This window comes from Glycine soja, chromosome 11, assembly GCF_004193775.1.
Source record: "Glycine soja cultivar W05 chromosome 11, ASM419377v2, whole genome shotgun sequence".
NCBI lineage: Eukaryota > Viridiplantae > Streptophyta > Magnoliopsida > Fabales > Fabaceae > Glycine > Glycine soja.
Window position 1 is genome coordinate 5,182,928 of NC_041012.1, and position 18,791 is coordinate 5,201,718.

Sequence of the window (18,791 nt, forward strand, 5' to 3'; positions counted from 1 at the left end):
AACCATTTTAAATAATTCGTGGCGGTAATTCGTGTGAAAATGCACTTTAGCATGCAACTATACAAACGACATTTCTTTAAAAACAGACAAAAGAGCAATGTTGAATATGTTAAAAAATATTGAAGAACTAAATTGAACATTTAAAAGGAGACAAAAAAAAAAATTAAGAAAATTTAACTCAATAGATAAAGTGTAACAGTGCGTGAATTATTATAAATTCTAATTAAGTTTGATTCTTATGCATCAAAAATAAAGAAGAAAGACCAAATTCAATAAATTAAATAAAGAAATGACTTAAAAAGTAATATAACCTTAAGTTTAACATAATTTTTATTTTATTTTTTAAGAAATATATTTGACCCCATAAAAATATACTGGCTCATCCTTGAATAATACCAGAAAAACCTAGTACCCCTTGAGGTTGAGACGTGGAACTCTTCAGCAAATTAAGCAGGTGTAACATTAAAAGTTAAAACATTTTTTAAAAAAAAATTAATTCCTCAACTTCATTTATTTTCACAAAGAAAAAAAAGCTTAGAACTAACAGTCCGCTGTCTACGTGCTTAAAATGTCCACAGGTGTTCCTTATGCACATGTGCTTCTGTTCATGAACTTAATTTGATTAAAAATACGTACTTCACACAGTCATATTCCTCCAAGTGTTCATAATCAAGTCTTCCCAATTCTCATATATAATTGATAGGTAAGTAACTCGCAAGTAATCCAATATCTTGCCGCTTCAAAATCCAATATCAATTTTACATGCACCCCCATCACCCCACCCACCAAAAAGAAAAAAAAAAGAAGAAAAAACACCTTGAACATATCAGTGAGGCAGTGAATCCATAATGTCTTCCAAAGGCAGCATACTGGGTTTGAGAATTCTCTTGTAAGTTGGGACACATTTCATGGAAGATGGCACAAACAAGCATCAGTCAAGCATGTAGATTCTAGAGGCTATGTCCTGAACCAACCAATCAAATCCCTCAAGCAGACCCTCACCAGTGTATGCACTACAGCCAACTATCTGCCAATGCCGAGATTTATCCATGGCTTCCAAGTTCAGCACCTGCATGGTTGGAGCATATTATAAACCTAACAACTTAGAAACAAGTGTAACTCAAGTTACTTGTGGTTTCAGGTTCTTGGGATTGGAACAGTTTAAAAATTTCTTTCTCCAATATTTAGCTCCACTGTGTTTACTGAAAATAAATAGAATTCAACTTTCGCTACTACTAATAAAGAAGTACAATATATATATATATATATATATATATATATATATATATATATATATATTTCTTGAGCACTTCAAGTAAATCAGAACCATGAATTCCTAAAATCAGTTTGAATTTGTTGAATCAGCTAGGTTGCTTCTCTTGAAGGTATTCAGGGTTTCCACATAAAGTCAAATGTATCCAGTTTAAGGACAAGGTGCCCTATAAAATTACTAAATGATTCATGGACACCTCTCTTCTATTTGACACCTAGTCAGAGAAAGAGAGAGGAGTGTAGGTGTCTTAGGTGATATAATGTGATAAGGAAAGGTAGAGAAAAATGATAAGTGTTAATGAGATATTTGTAGTGGAGAGTGATTCATATATGATTACTAATAAAATAAAGCTCACCTTAGCTATTTCTTCAGGAGTAAGGGCACCTTTTATGTCCTGTTTATTTGCAAGTATCAGTAAAGATGCTCCGGATAGCCTCTGTTAGATGAAGAATAAAAACATTGTTAACACCAACTGTAAACAAACACCCACATGGATAAAAAGCAAAAGACAACCATGTAAGCATTCCAAAACAGTAACAACGAGCAACAACTACAGTTAACTTTCTTAATACTTCAACAAATATTTATTCAAAGTGTCAATGGAGCAAGTGCTCATTGCTATTGCTTTGGCACTACTACTACTACTACTGCAAATAAACCTTTCAAGAGGCAAAAGCATTGGATCAAGACCAAAAATCTCAAACCATTTACTCAATGCAAAGCATTAAGTTTAGATAATATTAGCACAAAGCATCAACAGAACCTGATGCCGATCAAACAAGAGAGTGATAAATCGGTTTGTCTTCCAAAAGCATGACTGACTATACAAGGGTGCATTTGGGTAAATAACATAATTAGGCATTTGCCAAATAAAAAAGTGCTTAGTGCTTGCATATGATTACAATGTAAGCACTTATGTATATGCTTCTTTATAATTGACGAGGAAATAACATTAAATTGTAAGTTCTAAGCTGTTTTCAAAAGCTATTCTAAGAGCTCATTAAAATAAACTGAAAACTGTATATAGAGCGTATCATATCCTATTTCATAAACTCTCTTAAACACTTACTCCGAACCCTCCCTTAGTTATCAAAACCGGTTACATTATTGTAAACAACTTGTTTATTAAGAAGCAATAAACATTTGAATTGAACAAATTTAACCTCTTCCTTGAGAAGGTTATCGAGCTCGAATTTGCAATCATCCAACCTTCTGAGATCTGAACTGTCAACCACCCAAACCAAACCATCTGTTTGCTCAAAGTAGTTTCTCCAGTAAGATCTTATTGTTTTCTGGCCCCCAACATCCCATATATTTAGGGTATACCTAACAATGTCAAAGAGAAACCATCAAGTAAAATAACAAGCAAACTAGTTTCAAGCTATGTGATTGGGTTGTGAAAAGTGAGAATTACTTTTGGTAAGTTATGGTTTTGATGTTGAAGCCGAGCGTGGGACTGATGACGCTTGTGTCCTCTCCGTTTATCTTTAGAACGATTGTGGTTTTCCCAGAATTGTCCAATCCGCTGCAGAACAACAACTGATTCAAGATATCAATGTATTATGAATGGAGAGAATCAAAGAGAAATTGGAATTGAAGAAAAAACTTACACCATTAGAATTCGCATTTCCTTCTCTTTCCGCTTGATTTTCCTTATGATGCTCAGAAGACCCATTTGGCTCCCAAAACTCTTCGACTCGACTTCGAACGTAAAATGCTTTTCTTTTTCTGAATCTTCGATTTAATTCGACAGTGATAAATCGCTGATAAATATGTCCAACGTTAGAGTGGTTACTGTGAGCACTTTGCATCGTATTTTATTTTATCATTAGGGTAAAGAAAAGAAAGTATAGACATTGAGAAAATCGGGATGCTTTTTTCTTTTTCATTGTGACAGTGATATCGTTTTATGCAAAAAATTGATTTTTTTTCCTTTCAAAAGGTATTTTTAATTTAAATATGTTTTAAAATTATGATGATTAAATAAACTTTTTTAAATAAGCAACAACTAAAGAAAATACTTTTAGTGTTTTTCACAAGTTGAAAAGATAGTTTCTAAAAAGATGCTTTAAAAATACTTCCATAACTTTTTTTCTACTTATCCTACACACCTTTAATTATAAAAAGAAATTACGTTACGACAAAAAAAATTGATCATTAAAATAAATTGAGAATATAAAATAATATATAATATAAACATTATCTAAAAGGGGAAAATTATGAATATATGAAATTATTAAGTCACGTGAAAAATTGTGTGAAGATAGAAAACTTCACAGAACCATAAACTCAAATAAATTTATTGGTGTAGAAGTAACTGTTAGAAATACCTTGTAACCAACAAAAAAATGTTAGAAATACGTTGCTTGTAAATTACTAATCAATTGCTCATAAAAAAAATACTGATCAATTAATTTAATATTTACTATTAGTCATCATTTATTTTGGTTGGAAGAGAGGATTAGCGATCATTATTCTAATATAAGAGATGTACATAGTCAAAAATTTGTTTACAACAATACACAATTTTTTTAGTATATGAAACTAACGCCATTGTATCTCTGTTGATTTATTTTTTAAGAAATCAACTTCAAGTGTTTTGTAGAACTGCTAAGAAATGCAGATTGATTTTGAAAATTTTGATCCTAATCTAATTTTGACCGAATCTGGTTCAAAAAAAATACCTAAAATTTAAGTTTAACAACATTAAAAGAAAATATGGATTTAAACATTCTCGCGACGTTTGATAGGAAATAAATTTTTAAACGCTTCCTCAATCTTGAATTCAAACATTTAATAACAAACTTGTCTCCAATTCCTAAAGATCTAAAATTAAAAATTCAAATTTTTTAAAGAAAATGGGGTAATGAACTGACTCATTTGACTTGCAACAAGCAAAGAACCAAACAGGGCTAGTAATTTTTTAGCTTGCTATCAAATTATCCTGACTGCAAAATTTTATCGATGCGCAATGCACACACACCTATCAAACAATCCTTTTTGTTTTCAGTGACACTAACACAGCTGATTCTTATGATACGAAATATCAAACAATCCGAGACGAAGTTAATAAACATTTAACATTGCGACAACTATATTGAATTGGCCAATATTAAGCTTTAGCTTCCACTAGTATCGGACTATCAGTAGTATGCACGAATAAACCAAAGGAGAGAAAAAAAAAACACATCAGTAAGTTTCAAAATTGAGTTACAGCGACAAGTCACTGCATTCCTGAAGATGAAAATAATCAGTTCAAAACCTTAATGTACTGGCAAACTTCAGACGGACAAAAGCCCTAAAGATGCAGAGTTCTAAAGTTTTCAGCTTAAAACAGCATTACCGCAATACAATAACTACACCACCTATGCACGGGCAAAAAATCTTTGACATCTTGAATGTGTATCAAGGGTATCAAGACATTCGATTGAAATATCTCGTGTATATAGTAGGCCATATTTTCAGCTTCTTCACTAATAAGAATCGGGAACTTTTTCTTCGTCCTTGTTGGGCTGTTTGTGGAGTTGGAAGGCAATAATATACAAGAATATACATAAACATCAATCTACAGTAATTCTTTTCCCTCAACAATATGGTACTCTACTCTTGTGCTCTACTACATTGATCCTGTATTGGACTGATTCCTCCATGCTAATAAATTTTCTAATTGATAAATTAGCTAGTTACTGGGGCAAAACTCTTTCAATATACTTATTGATAAGATGACCAAAACAACATTAATTCATGAGCTTTGGGGGCTTGAGAAAGTATATACTCCTCACAAATCCTTTCCCAACTTCCCCCACCGCTTTTAACACCTTGCAGGGGTCAACTACATCCTCGCGCTTCCGCTTCTTTAAAGAAGAAAGGAAAAGACAGTGATCAGAAGATCCATTTGCCAAGATTTGTAAATTAAGAATTTATAATATACTTTGCAAAAAAACCCACTAATATAAACGCCAATTCTATACCTTGGAAGGATATGACTCTCCCCATGTTAGGCCGATAACATCACCTCCCAGATAATCATGCCATACTTGGAATGTGGTTGAGAATTCTTGCTGCAAATGATAGTATCTAATGAGCAAAGAGGATATTGTGCAAAGGGAAAACAACATTATATTCAACATCAAATCATTCTCACTGTACATGCCTTTAAATCTCTGATAAAGCACTTTGATGGATCAAAATCTACCAGCAACTTATTTTTAAGTTCCTCTGGCCTGCCCTTCAAATCTTTAGGCAACAAAAAGGGTTGGAAACACTTGCTGGCGTGTCCTTCTGCAACATGTGTTCCTGCCAACAATGCAAATGAGAATATCATTTGATTAATTAAGCACAACTCATTAAAGGGAAGTAAATAAAGTAAAATATTAAAATATCAAACTATCAATAATTAGTGTTCTTTAACATTAGTTGAATTAATTTCTTAGTCAAATGAAGTTTGAACCAATGTCATCCTGCATTTGTCTGTTTCATAATAGGTCTAGAACATTTTATATGATGGCATCGCACTTGACCACACACAGAAAAATCTGTTATGACTATGAAATAATGTAACTGGTTTGCTACAAATATAACTACCAACTAATTATATACCCCTTACCCTTGAATCATTTAAGGGAGGTTTAATTAAGTAAACTACCAGCTACTAATTGTACCATGATTAACTTCTGATGGGAAGAGAAGCCTTTGGGGATACGGTAGTTTGTCCTTGTGGAGAATAACTACTGCATCATAATTGTTTAAAGGAGTTCTAAAAAGACACTGCCAGCAAGAATAGAAAAATTCATTATGTCTCTCAAAAGACATCTCTTCTAAAATTAAAGGTTGAAATGAGTAAATAACTGAAAAATGTGCTCCACTCACCTCCCACCTATATGGACCAATCTCTTCCTGAAATGTGAGTTTTGCCAACAAATTGGCACTGCTTCGGGCATATGCAACTAACCTTTTAAGTTCCTGGTAAAAATTATAAATATTGATGAATAATCACAACAAAATTAACATGTCATTATAAATTAGCAAACACTTGAAGCATATGCAACAGAATCGTTGGAGGAAACAGTGCTAAAATGCAGACATGAAGGTTAAAACATCACCAGATCAGAAAACTTATGTATGAAAAACTTAAGGGTAATACTAACTGTGGAAATTTCCTATATATTATCAGCACAGTCAACTTTCACTAAACCCCAACTACTTAGGACATTCTTGCAGGAAATTTATTTTTATTTAACCCAAGCTATATTATATTATTGTAAAAAACATTCCTTGAATTATGTGACAACAAACTGGAGGTGTAAGGAATGCAATGAAGAAACATTAGGTCTCAGGCATTACGAATCTAAGAAGACTAAAAATTAATACGAATTTAAAGGGAAACTAACCATTCCACTAGGTGATAATCCAGTCCAAGCCTCAGATTCTTTATCATAAACTGTAGCTAAGAACATTGCTGGTCCTACACTTTGTCCATTTTCTCCCTGACCTTTTCTTTTTAGCAAAAAGTTGTCCTGAAAATCAAAACAAAATATAATTGCAAAGACGTCCAACACCAACATCATCAAGTTTTTATCTAATCATGTACTCAGACACACAACTTACATTTATTTCTTTCTCATCACTTGGACTCAAGTCATGATTTATGTCAACAACCAGCGGAGAGAAAGTCCAATCATAGTGTGAGAGTAACCGCAGGAATCTGTCAATGAAATCAATAAGCATAAGATGATATTATAATATTTAAATGCAGCAATCTGATATTTAAATGCTGAGTCTGAAGAGAATTTGATAGAAGCCAGAGAAATATGAGAAGGGGTAGAAAGGGGCTCAATGTAGAGGATCATGACTAGGCTAGAAATGTGAGAGAATGCCGCATATCTTAATACAGGTCTGATTTAAGCAATAATATTGTATTTTACAGTGAATTGACAGTATGTTATGCAATTTTGAAGCAATCACTGCTTAAGTAGTCATTTCATCTTGTCAAAATTACGATTGCTTGATTAGATGAGTAACAATGATTAGGAAACTCACCTCAAAAACCCAGTGATCCGTGAGCAGGGAACATCATAAGGCAAAGGATTAAGAAAAAGATATGCAACCAATAGCTCAACAGCCTCCTCTAACAGGCAAGCTGAAAATAGATGTGAAGCAGCCCATCGTTTTGCAAGTCTAGACATATAAAAGGTCTACATGAGTTACAAATTACAAATGGAATATAGCTGAGTGCAGAAATCTTCAAATATTTACCTAACTACTGGTCCAAATATTGGATAACGACTTTGTAATCCATTGATCATGTTAGCATGCTGACTATGGATAAAAAGTTTCTTGTCAGCAGAAGGAATCCGCTTAGCTTGATCACTCCCAACTGCATGTTAAAATGGTTTGATAAGTGAAATTAAGAAGCTAAATCTCCAATTAAATCATCATAATCTTATATGAAATGGAAGTACATACTTTCCTTGTTGAGCAAACTAAGGCCCCTCTCATGCAAAATTTTTAGACGAAATAAATATCCAGACATTAACACGTCCACATTATCCTCAGTGGCAGTACATGTCATCCCCCACATCTTTTGAAGACTGCCATGATAACATTATGATATCACATTAAATATTGAAAAAGAATAAGATCCTGAAATGAATAAAGAATCTATATCCCTACCTTACTCCAATTTGGATAAGGAAACTACATTTTGTTTTTTCAATTGCGATTTCATCCATTGGCCAGTTCCCAGAACCTTCCAGCTGTAAAGGGCAGAGAAGTTAGCTCTTCATAAATTGTCTGTAAAAACTTCAGGACACTGAGCATCACTGGTGCATGAAGCCATACCTGAATCATAACTTCCAGTGGTTGAATGCATGACGGAACTAACTTATTCAGTCTGAGAGATTCATTTTTTTCATTTGCTAGAAGATGAGGTTCAGGAGGGAAGACTGATGTAAACCTGAAAGCTGTAAATGACAATAAGCACAGAACATTGATAGAGCTCAAGCTTAAATAAGATTCAACATGTACAACTTAAACACCCTTATACTTAATTAGTTATTTTTTTTCTTTTTTGCAAAAAAACTGAGTTATTAATAAACAATAAAAACACACTAGTCAGCATTGACATGGATCACTTGAAAAATGGTACAAGGAAATCTATAAGGAGTCTATATTTGAATAAATAAAATATTTGTCCAAGAAGGTAAAATACCAGAGTCTAAAGGCTGTACACTAGACACCTTCAAAGGGAGGTCTTCAATAAGACGCAAACGCTTTGATAAAACATCAAATGCCCCAAGCAAACTTCCAGAGTATGATATAGGATCTGTAGATTAATCATTTCAAAAGCACCACAGCAGTTAATAAGATAAGCATATAGCATACGAGACCAAAAAAAGGAAGAATTCACAAAGTTTGTTACCTCCAGCTCCGTGAAGCAAAGAGAAATCAAGTTGATCCACAACAACTACAATATTTTCCTTGGATAGAGAAAGATGCCGACTAAGTACATGATCAATTATTCTTTTTAAAACAAGATGCCTTGCCCATTGTTCACTTTCCCACACTACAATTTTTTTTAGGGAAAATATCATCACCATTTTAGTAGTCATCAAGATACTTTATCTCAGCCAATAAATAAGACAAGACAGAGATAGACAAACTAGATAAAAAAAATGAATTGTAACAATATATGCCTTACCCGTGCTTTCTGCAATTCTACCATCTTTAAATCTTCTAAGATCTGCTTTTTCTCCCCAAAACTTTCGAAATTCAAGAGCCTGCTTCAAATCATCAGTGAAAATCATGGGTCACAGCAACCCAAATTTGAAAACAAAATGAAAAAGTGGGTATGGGCAGAAGAATATACCTCTTCTTTACTTTCAGCATTTGGGCCAATATCAACCATCCTAAATGCTTTCTCCAAAGAACTCACTGAAAATCCTACGAACAAGGGCACTTTATCAAGTACCGACAAGCCCTGAAGTTGTGAACTCAGTTAGAAACAGAACAGAAGACCCAAAGCATGAAGCACATTTTAAATGAGATACTGAAATTCATGCTTGAAATCATACATCATCCACACTCCACTGGCAATGTGTATTTCTCCATGTAACTTGAATGAATTGTGCTCTATCATTCAACCCTTTAGATAAAATACCATGTATTTTATCCTCATATGATCTCCAGCACTCATCGTCCAAACAAAATCCAGATGCAAATACCTCCTTCTTTCCTTTCAAATTTATTCTATAAGAACAAAACATCAGATAACATAAACTTACAGCTTTTATAACAGGAAGCAAGTCATCATGAAAATTATTCAAGGACAGAATAGCCCATCATAAAATAAAGTATCTGGATAGACAAGTATCTATCATCCAGAAGAAAAGTAAAAGCAGAAGAGAAAAATAATGTACATATGACAGTATAAACAACAGAGTAAAGCACACTGAAAATTTCAAGACGTAGTAGGGAAGAAAGTAACACTATGCAAGAGGCAAAGCTCTCAAACATTGCCAATGACAAACAAACATTAAACGAATCATTACCTCATACAATAGTCATATTTAACAGCATAGTCAATCTTGGTCATAAAAACTTCCTCAAATCCACAATCTCTACACTTTTCCATGCACCTAAGTGTCAAAGTAGCCTCATTTTGAAGCTGAATATAGAAGAGCCAAAAATAAGTATATAATCAAAATGAGTACTGCAATATTAATAATATTAAAAAAAGCACGATGTGCTGGCCATGAGTACCCGAGTAAAACCAATCCTAGACATTCGAAAGGCCAAATTGAATCCTCCAGATGGATGACATATGACAACTGGAAATGACTCTTTAAGTTGCATCCTTTGCTGCAAATGGGAATAGTGAACACACCATATTGCAAGAGAAAAAAATAAACAGCAAACAATGTAATGAACATAACATATTGTGTGATTTATTTAAAAATTTGCACCAATCTAGTGTGGGTTAAGTTCAGCTTATTTTGAAACAATAGCTTTTTTTAGAGTTTTTTGAAAGTGCTTTAAAAAAAGCAATTATTATTTCAAACAACCACCAAATCAACAAAACAAAAGAACAAAGAATAAATGAAACATGAATGCAAATGATACACAAAATAGAATTACAAAACTAAAAAATAATTAAACAAAAAAAGAGTAGAGATCAGGACCTCTTTTGTAATATTGCTCTGGCCTTCCTTTGGAAAGTAGAGACCTCGGCTCCACAGCTCTGAGGTGGCTGCAAAACCAATAGCATTAATAAATACCTATTTATTATTGGAATACATGTTAAATCCCCATTCCCAGTCTATGCTAATTTTTACATCAGTGGCCAACTGCCTACAAGTTCACTAAGAAATTGAAAATGGAAGCAAAGTTTTTTTTCCTTTTGATGCAAAATAAAAGGTTTTTATTACAGAACTTGTTAACCAAATACACTACAGAAGAGACAATGATAATGCATTGAGAATACAAGAAAATAAAAGTCAAACACAGTAGTTTTCCATAGCATTTTTGTTAAAAGAAAAATATTTTAAACTCTTATAAGAGAGCTAAAAAATGTTTCCTGCAGCATTTTATAAAAAAAATGGATTCGTATCACACGCACAACATATTACACAACAATTAATGCTGGCTAAGTATATATGTGTTGACAGCCATAATTCGCCAACATGAGCAGCTTTACTCTCACAACAGACCAAGCTTAGTACACTAACATGACAGAAGAGCTGAACAAAATGAACTGTACTGCAATGGAAAGTCTATACACATACCAATAAAGTTCAACGTGATGCGAATTATTTCAGTTGCTTTCATTGAATTGCTAATATGTTGCTTAGAAGCAAGATATGCCAAAATGACAGAAATCAAAAACCCATTCAGGCAATCGTGAACATATATTGAACTTCTTTGTCGAGCCCAAACCTAAATCAATGAAGACAATCAATGGTTTCAGTGTTCCATTGTACGATTATTATCATTCATTGAATCTCACACATAAATACCCCCGAAAAAATCATATATCAAACCTTAAGCAGGATTAAAGCCTCTTTTAGTTCCTTCCATCCAAGATAATAGTTGTTGATAAACTCTGCATCCTCTATAAACATGTCTTCCAAAATACTAGAATTGTACTTTGGTGTAGCCTGAAGAGAAGTCCCTTCATAATATCAACAATCAATCATCAGTACTCTGTATCAAAAGAAGCAACAGCCTTGGAGAAACAGAATAAAGGTATTGTAAACACACACCATTACTCAAATTATGAATGTTGTTGCGTTTCAGGTTCAACTTTGCAGTGCTAAATATAGCCTTAGCTGATGGAATAATTCTTACAAAAAAACCAGGAACTTCAACAAGCTTAGCAGCTGCAATTATTTTCGTTGTTAGCATCACCAACATTATTTCAAAAGGCATTAGAATTAAATTTCGAAGCTAACACAGAGTGCAAACCTGGATACACAACGAGCAGGGGTTTTCTGGCCTCATTCTGCAGAGTGGACCATTCAACCCTATCAATAGATGGAGACTTCTCCAAATACTTCTTCACCAAGCAGAGATAGAGACACCTCTTGGCATGATATCTGTAATTCAAATAATCCTTCTCATGGAAGCATTCCTAACAAAACGCGAAAACAGGTAACTAAAAAAAGTTAAACGATCGAAGCGCAAGTCTCACATTGATAAATTAAATTAAACATTAAAAAATATATATAAGTTTGGTTATCGTTCTTCTTCTTTTTTTCCGATGATAGTACCTTAGGTAACCTGATAATAAGATCGACATTAACTTCAGGCTTCGCGAGACTCTGTATGGAGCAACTTCCACCAATCTTAACAAACGCGGGCTTCTTAAACTTGAACTCGACCTTATCTGCGCCAATGTCCGTAACAAAGCGCGATGCTAAATCAGCAGTTACCTGCGAATTCACGCGCATTGAGAAGGATCAGTGTTGAATGCACCGAAAAGCAAAGCATAGGGAAAACGGATAGAAGAGTGACCTTGAAATCGTTGGGGATTTTGTCGATGGAGGTTTTAATGGCGGAAACGGTGTCGTCGACGAGCTTGGAGAACTGATGTGAGTGGTCTACGGTGACCTCCTTCAATAGCTCGGTCAACTTTAGCTCTGTTGAGTCCTTGGCAATAGCGTCGGAGTCCATGGTTGTGACTTGTGAGTGTGGTGGAGACGCGGCAGAATGAATAACGGCTTGTTTGGGTTTAGGGTTTATGGGAGAACGATGGCGGTTGACGTGTTAAATAGTACTAAGTGACTGTGCAAATCTTTTGAATATGGATTAGTTTATTTTATAATCAAAGTTTTTATTTTTGTCTATTTTTGAGAAAAATAAATTTTTTAAATAATAATATTTATTAATCGTAGATTGTTTAAATAATCTTTATTTAAAAACAGCAAATATTTATTTAAAAAGTCATAGTTTACTGATAAAAAAATTCAATCATAGTTTAGTAGATTGGATTTTTTTTATCACTGAGGTATGTAAATCTATATATATATATATTTTATACTATTTTATAACTTGATCAAATTACATTGACGTAATTTAACTAATTATTATATAATTTGATATAAAATATATTTTTATCAATTTAAAAATTAAATAATTTATATTTTAATATATTTTTTAAAATTATATAACATTAATTTGAATATGTATGAATGAAGTAATAAATAATTTTTTAGTACTATAAATTTTGTATATGAAATTTTTAATTCAATAACGGATTTAAAAAATATTATTAATTAAAAATTATTAAATGATATAATAATTGAATAAGATTAGATTGATCTAATTTGATCTCTTAATATATACTCCAAATCTATATAGTAAATATAGATTGATCCTGTGGTTTATAATATCTTTAACAAATATGATGATTTTAGCATATTTTATGATTGTCTAATTAACTATAATCAATCAATTAGATTATTTGATTATTTTATTTTTTTAACTATTTATAAAAAATTATTAACAAAATCATATTTTCTACAGTGTTTTTACCTAATAAAGACTATATTTACTTTTCTCTACTTATAGTATACAATTTTTTATGACATGCATATATATATATATATATATATATATATTAACGATTCATTAGAATCATACAAGTTGATGTTGTTTTTACAAGCTCAGAGAAAGAGAATTAACAATTAGAATGTAATAAAATTGGTTAGGTTAAAATTATAAATAATTATCATTTTATCATATATGTTTTATTTTCCATTTTATATTATCAATAAATATATTCTGATATTTTCTTAACAATTAGTTCTTTTTTTTTTTTGCAAAACTTTAACATCTATGAGAAAATAGAATGTGAAATGGGTTAACATTAATTGATTACAACATTATTTATTTGATAAATTTTTTTGAAGATTTAATGATTATATTAAATTTTAATTTTTAAATATTTTAATATCAACCACCTATTATTTTTAATCAAAATTTAATAATTATTATTAATTATTTTCACATTCTTACGTAAAAAAGTGTTATCACAAAAATATTATATATATATATATATATATATATATATATATATATATTATTTTCTATTATTTGGTGGCAGAAAATAGATAAAGGATGGGAAAAAAATTATTAATCATTATAAGAAAATTAATTAATGGAGACTTAGTTACATTTGAAGGTCATTATCACTCATTCCCAATAATGTATTTTATAGGGATCAAATTTGTATTTTTTTCATAAATTCAAATTATTTACCAACTGATCTACATTCATTAGATACTTTAGGTTTGAAGTTTGAAATATATATATATATATAGAGAGAGAGAGAGAGAGAGATAAATTTTAGGTGGAGGGGATGGTGTCCAATAGTGAAAGTTTTTGTGCTCGGGTAACATTTATAAGTAAGTGTACTTATACTGCAAGATAGAGATGAATGAGAATTCAAAACATGCAACCTGCAATCTCCGGAACTCAATCTTGCTCCACTCAACCAAACCCCTTTTAATAAAGAGGGAAAAAGTTGAATTGTCTAACAAAATAGAAGAAAAAAAAGTTATATAATATGTTTTTTCTCTTCATAAAATAAAAGACTCACGTAAGGGGTATATTAAGTGAAAGAAATAACTCAGTAGATTAAATAGGATATCTGAGTTATACATATTTTTTATTTATATAAATAAAAAAATGAAAGAGAGAATATTGGAGAGTTTGCTAAATTTTTCTATTGTTGGACAGAAGGTTTAAATTCATTTATCATACTTTTTTTAGGAGTATTGCTTTTTATATCTCCTCACTTACTATTCAAAACCCCCAAAAGTATTTACCTTTTGAAAAATCCAAACTTTTTCCACCTTCACCCTCCCTCTCTTCTTCTCTTTGCACCCTCTTTTTTTTTCTCTAGCCTTCAGCTCCTGCCTTCCTCCCCTCCGCCGATCACTATCTTTTCCCCTCCCCCCCTCCTTGCACCATCCCCTCCCTACAATATCCCCCTTTCTCTCATTTTTCTCTTTAGAGTCATTTTAGACCATCTTGATATTTCATTTTTTCACCTTTTCCATATTTTTATTGAAACTAATTTTCGTGACCTAAAAGGCTAAAATCTACATTATGGAAAATAGTTTGTGTAATATTGTCAATTTCAGCTAAAAGGGTATTTTGTAAATCATAAAAAAACATAAAAAGTTAGGTCGTGCAAAGAGTAAAAAAGTTTATGTAAGTAGCCTTTCCTTAAGATAAGAGACTTTAAGCCCAACCCATTAGTATCAACATAGGAGGGAAAGGAGAGAACACAAACAATGTGAGATCGTGTGGCCTTCACAAAGGAAAATTTACATTATAATTTTTTTGGTGGTTGTTTTTAAAAAATTTAAAACTCACGACGAAAAATCATCCCAAATAAGACCTTAGTGCATCACCCTTTGTCTGTCCTAAAGTCCAACAAATGAAGGAAAAACTTATTTCATGCAAAGACATGCTAATTTAGATGGATTATTGAAAATACAAACATAATAACTTTATCATGTAAAGCAAATTCAAGTAATTAGAATTTTTTCAATGCATACATCGAAGCAAAAAAAAAAGGGAGAGTGATGAGTGATTTTCTTACAGTAAAAACCTTACTCATCTATGTATGAAGAAGAAAAGAAAATCCATGGCAATGAACCATTCAAGTCAAGTTGATTGGTAAAATAAAATAAGATCATTGTGTCAACAACCAAATATTTGAAACTACTCTAGTAAGGAAATAAATTACGGGAAATCAAGTTGGTCAAATAGTTCAACTCGAGCACCATGATCACTTCTGATGTTTGGCCACCCAACCATGGTAGTAATACTACTATGAGGTTAAGTGTTCCTCCGTACCATTCAAAAGTCTATCGCGTGTTTGATTTTTCATTTTCACAACTTTAAACATTTATTTATGCATTCCAAAGCCAGAAACGAAAAGGTAATTATATTGTTGGATTGGAAAAAACTTGAGTTACGTTGAACCCAACATTTTTTTTTTCAAACACGCCCCTAGTCATTGTTAAAAAGAAAAGAAGTTAAAAAAGGCATCAATGGTATGATATCAAGCATTAAAAGTTTAATTTCCAAAATAAATCAATAATAATATGAGGTACTTGTTAGATAAAGAGCCAATTAAATGAAATGGATAACCAGGGAGAAATTTAAACATGTTGCAATTGAGTTTCATGAAGCATGCAACAATCAACCAAATAAGATTCTCATGAAAGAGGAAGATTTTTATGATGTAAATTAAAATACATTCTTATCTTTCGTTTCTGATAATATTTTACACAATACAAACATACTCTTGACATTATCAACGGACATGAATCCTAAAAAAGCATGATTTCCTATGACGGAAAAAAATCGTACACTAAATGCCCCTTAAAAGATATCATTTCAACCCAAAACTTTAATACTAGCACATTTAATTTCCAACTCTTAACTAATTCATTATTCAAATACAAAATAATTATAACAAATTTTCAAATTAAATTAATAACACGTTGGAAAATCATCATTTTGAGAAATTGGTTATCAGTAAGATAAAATCATCATGTTAAAAAGATCAATAGATTGGTAAATACTCTGGGTTGAGTATTTCCATAAATAAAAAAAATATGATTAAATTTTCCGGAAGATGAAAGTAAGAAATTATTAAATTAATCCTGCACCAACAATGCAGCAGCTGCTTATTTATTTCATGCTTTTAATCGTTTGATACCTTCATAAGCTAGTGTTTTATATAATAAAATTCCTTCACTCCAGCTAGGTAGAGTTAATAGTAATCTGACACACTAACAAGGTGATTTTAATAGTAAAACACTCATCCTGGTTGGCCAACAAATTGTTAACAACCAATAAGCCTTTTAAAAAAAGCCAATATAGAATTGATAAGTATATATCCCGTATATATTACGGATATATTTATGCAAAAATCTATAAAAAAAAATTAATTGTGGAAAAATATTATAATTTTAAAAAAATATAGAAAGGATTTTTTTAACTTAGAAATCTAAAAAAATCCACATAATTGTATTTTAATTTAACGAATTTAGAAAGAGTTTAATCAATAGTTATATGATAATAGTGTAAAATGATTTTATATTGTTATTTAAATACAAATTATTATTGAAATGACTTTAAGATAATTATTATAAAAATAAATAAATTTATTATATATAATAATTTATGATTGAATGTCTATGTAAAATTATTTTTCATTATGAACGCATAATTTTTTTTTTCATTTACGAATATGTTTTTATATTTAAAATGAATAAATGTAAGTAACAATTAAAGAAATTAAAAAAAAACAAAAAAAAGTTATTGAATTAAATAATCAGAAAAAAGATTATACACTTACAATATAAAAAATTTATAATTACGTGATGATCAATGTGAATACATATGAATTAAACTCTTAAATAATTAATTGACATATTAATTTGATTTAATTTACGAAACATAAGTATACTGTATACACGTCCTAACATAAGAAAAGACATAATTTCATGAAAATAAAAGTATAACGTCACTTCATAAAAATATTAAAAATGAAAGACACAAATTTAAGGTTTAAGGTTGGATTTGTCGATTCCGTTAACTTTGGTGATTTTAATTCTTCTTGCATGACTAAAAAGATGTACCGGCAATCATGTTAGGTTTTGTGATGAAAAGCTCAGTTCCAGCCGTTGCAACATAAACTTCATTGGACGATTAGATTCAATGCGATATTCGAAGAAGATAAAGATTACTAGTATCTCACTGCTAAGCAAAAGAGATACATTACAATAAAACTAGGGGAAAGCAAAAGGTAAACGCTAATAATTGCCGTACTGGTTAATAGTAATAAATAAAAAAATACTAGCTAACTTCTGTATCTTTTTAATAATAATAAATAAAAACAGTTTTTACTAACTTCTTTAATATAAAACTGCACTTTTACCGAGGGATCTTGGTGAGTGGTTGTGGGTGAATATTGAAAATAATTCTTTAGTCCTGTGTTAATTTTCTACGGATGAAAAAAAATTGTTTTTTAATTTTTAATCAATATTTTTGAAATATTGACTAACCTTTGTCATTATTCTTTTATAAATATTTCACCAATAGATTTCACTACAACGTGATTTTTAGTAAAAAAAAAATTATTAGACATCATTAAAAAATCAAAAGAAAAAAAAATAAAGTATGTACTCCTTAAATATAAGGGATTAACAATTAATATAAGGGTCTCCTTAAATGACTTAAAAATTGACAAAATATTTATTTTTTTAATAAAAAATCATGTTGATTTTTTTTTGGTATTGAAATGTGTTAAAAAAATATGATGAAAATATACTAACATTCCGTTAGAAAGAAAGTAAAAATAATAATAAAAAATAACAATAAATTAACGTGTGAATCACATTTTTATAATCTATTTTAATTTAAATTTTTTATCCCAATTTACATTTTTTTAATATATTTTTTTTCATTCCACCAAACTGACTCTAACAGGGTAGACTAATAGAGATTTGGGTGTTAAAAAATAGGATTTACTCTAAAAGACATTATTTCAGTTTTCCTGTTCTGAGCCTCAGTGTACGGTTCAGGGAGAACCGAGATCCAACGTTGACACATTGGACCATTAGATCTGCTTCAAACGAATTAAATGTCTGCAATGGCGGAGCATAGAAGGAGCCAAGGGGGCCATCCTCCCCCTCCCCCAATTTTTTTTTTAAAAATATAATTTATGGGTAATTAATTGATATATTTATTGTTCATAAACATAAATTATGTCTGTGCTGTAGAAATCAGAAAAAAAAAAAACCACCGTAAAATTTCAGACTCTGCAAACAGTTTGTTCATAGGAGGTATAATGGTCACGAGTCATGGCACACCTGCAAAAGCTCAACTAATTATAATAATAATAAATAATGTCTTTGCATTTAATTGATTCAAACGGTCCATATATGTGATGGTCAACAACAACTATATACTATATATAAACTGAGAGGGAAAGTGA

At 31.0% G+C, this 18,791-nt stretch overlaps 2 protein-coding genes across 4 annotated transcripts; both read right to left on the reverse strand.

Moving 5' to 3' along the window:
• Positions 1 to 599: 599 nt before the first annotated feature.
• On the reverse strand, positions 600 to 3,122 carry LOC114374522 (ADP-ribosylation factor-like protein 2). Of its 2 annotated transcripts, none has more exons than XM_028332179.1 (5): positions 2,884 to 3,122; positions 2,688 to 2,812; positions 2,437 to 2,599; positions 1,629 to 1,709; positions 600 to 1,069 (listed from the first exon to the last, which is right to left on the reverse strand). In XM_028332179.1, the coding sequence occupies exons 1-5, from the start codon at positions 3,082 to 3,084 to the stop codon at positions 932 to 934; spliced, it is 708 nt and encodes a 235-aa protein (XP_028187980.1). In that variant the 5' UTR covers positions 3,085 to 3,122; the 3' UTR covers positions 600 to 931. The 2 variants fall into 2 exon arrangements, with proteins under 2 accessions (XP_028187980.1, XP_028187981.1); XM_028332180.1 differs by having other exon boundaries at positions 2,688 to 2,798; positions 2,884 to 3,067.
• A 1,325-nt stretch (positions 3,123 to 4,447) lies between these two features.
• LOC114377520 (nucleolar protein 6-like) lies at positions 4,448 to 12,519 on the reverse strand. Of its 2 annotated transcripts, none has more exons than XM_028336064.1 (26): positions 12,284 to 12,519; positions 12,040 to 12,201; positions 11,735 to 11,900; positions 11,533 to 11,649; positions 11,311 to 11,441; positions 11,056 to 11,206; positions 10,453 to 10,520; positions 10,034 to 10,132; positions 9,823 to 9,938; positions 9,346 to 9,520; positions 9,141 to 9,251; positions 8,973 to 9,051; positions 8,694 to 8,837; positions 8,484 to 8,597; positions 8,114 to 8,235; positions 7,946 to 8,028; positions 7,739 to 7,863; positions 7,529 to 7,649; positions 7,313 to 7,450; positions 6,881 to 6,977; positions 6,664 to 6,789; positions 6,143 to 6,235; positions 5,935 to 6,040; positions 5,427 to 5,569; positions 5,245 to 5,334; positions 4,448 to 5,124 (listed from the first exon to the last, which is right to left on the reverse strand). In XM_028336064.1, exons 1-26 carry the CDS (start codon positions 12,440 to 12,442, stop codon positions 5,011 to 5,013), a joined length of 3,150 nt encoding a protein of 1,049 aa, XP_028191865.1. In that variant the 5' UTR covers positions 12,443 to 12,519; the 3' UTR covers positions 4,448 to 5,010. The 2 variants fall into 2 exon arrangements, with proteins under 2 accessions (XP_028191865.1, XP_028191863.1); XM_028336062.1 differs by having other exon boundaries at positions 4,448 to 5,127.
• Between the last annotated feature and the right edge of the window lie 6,272 nt (positions 12,520 to 18,791).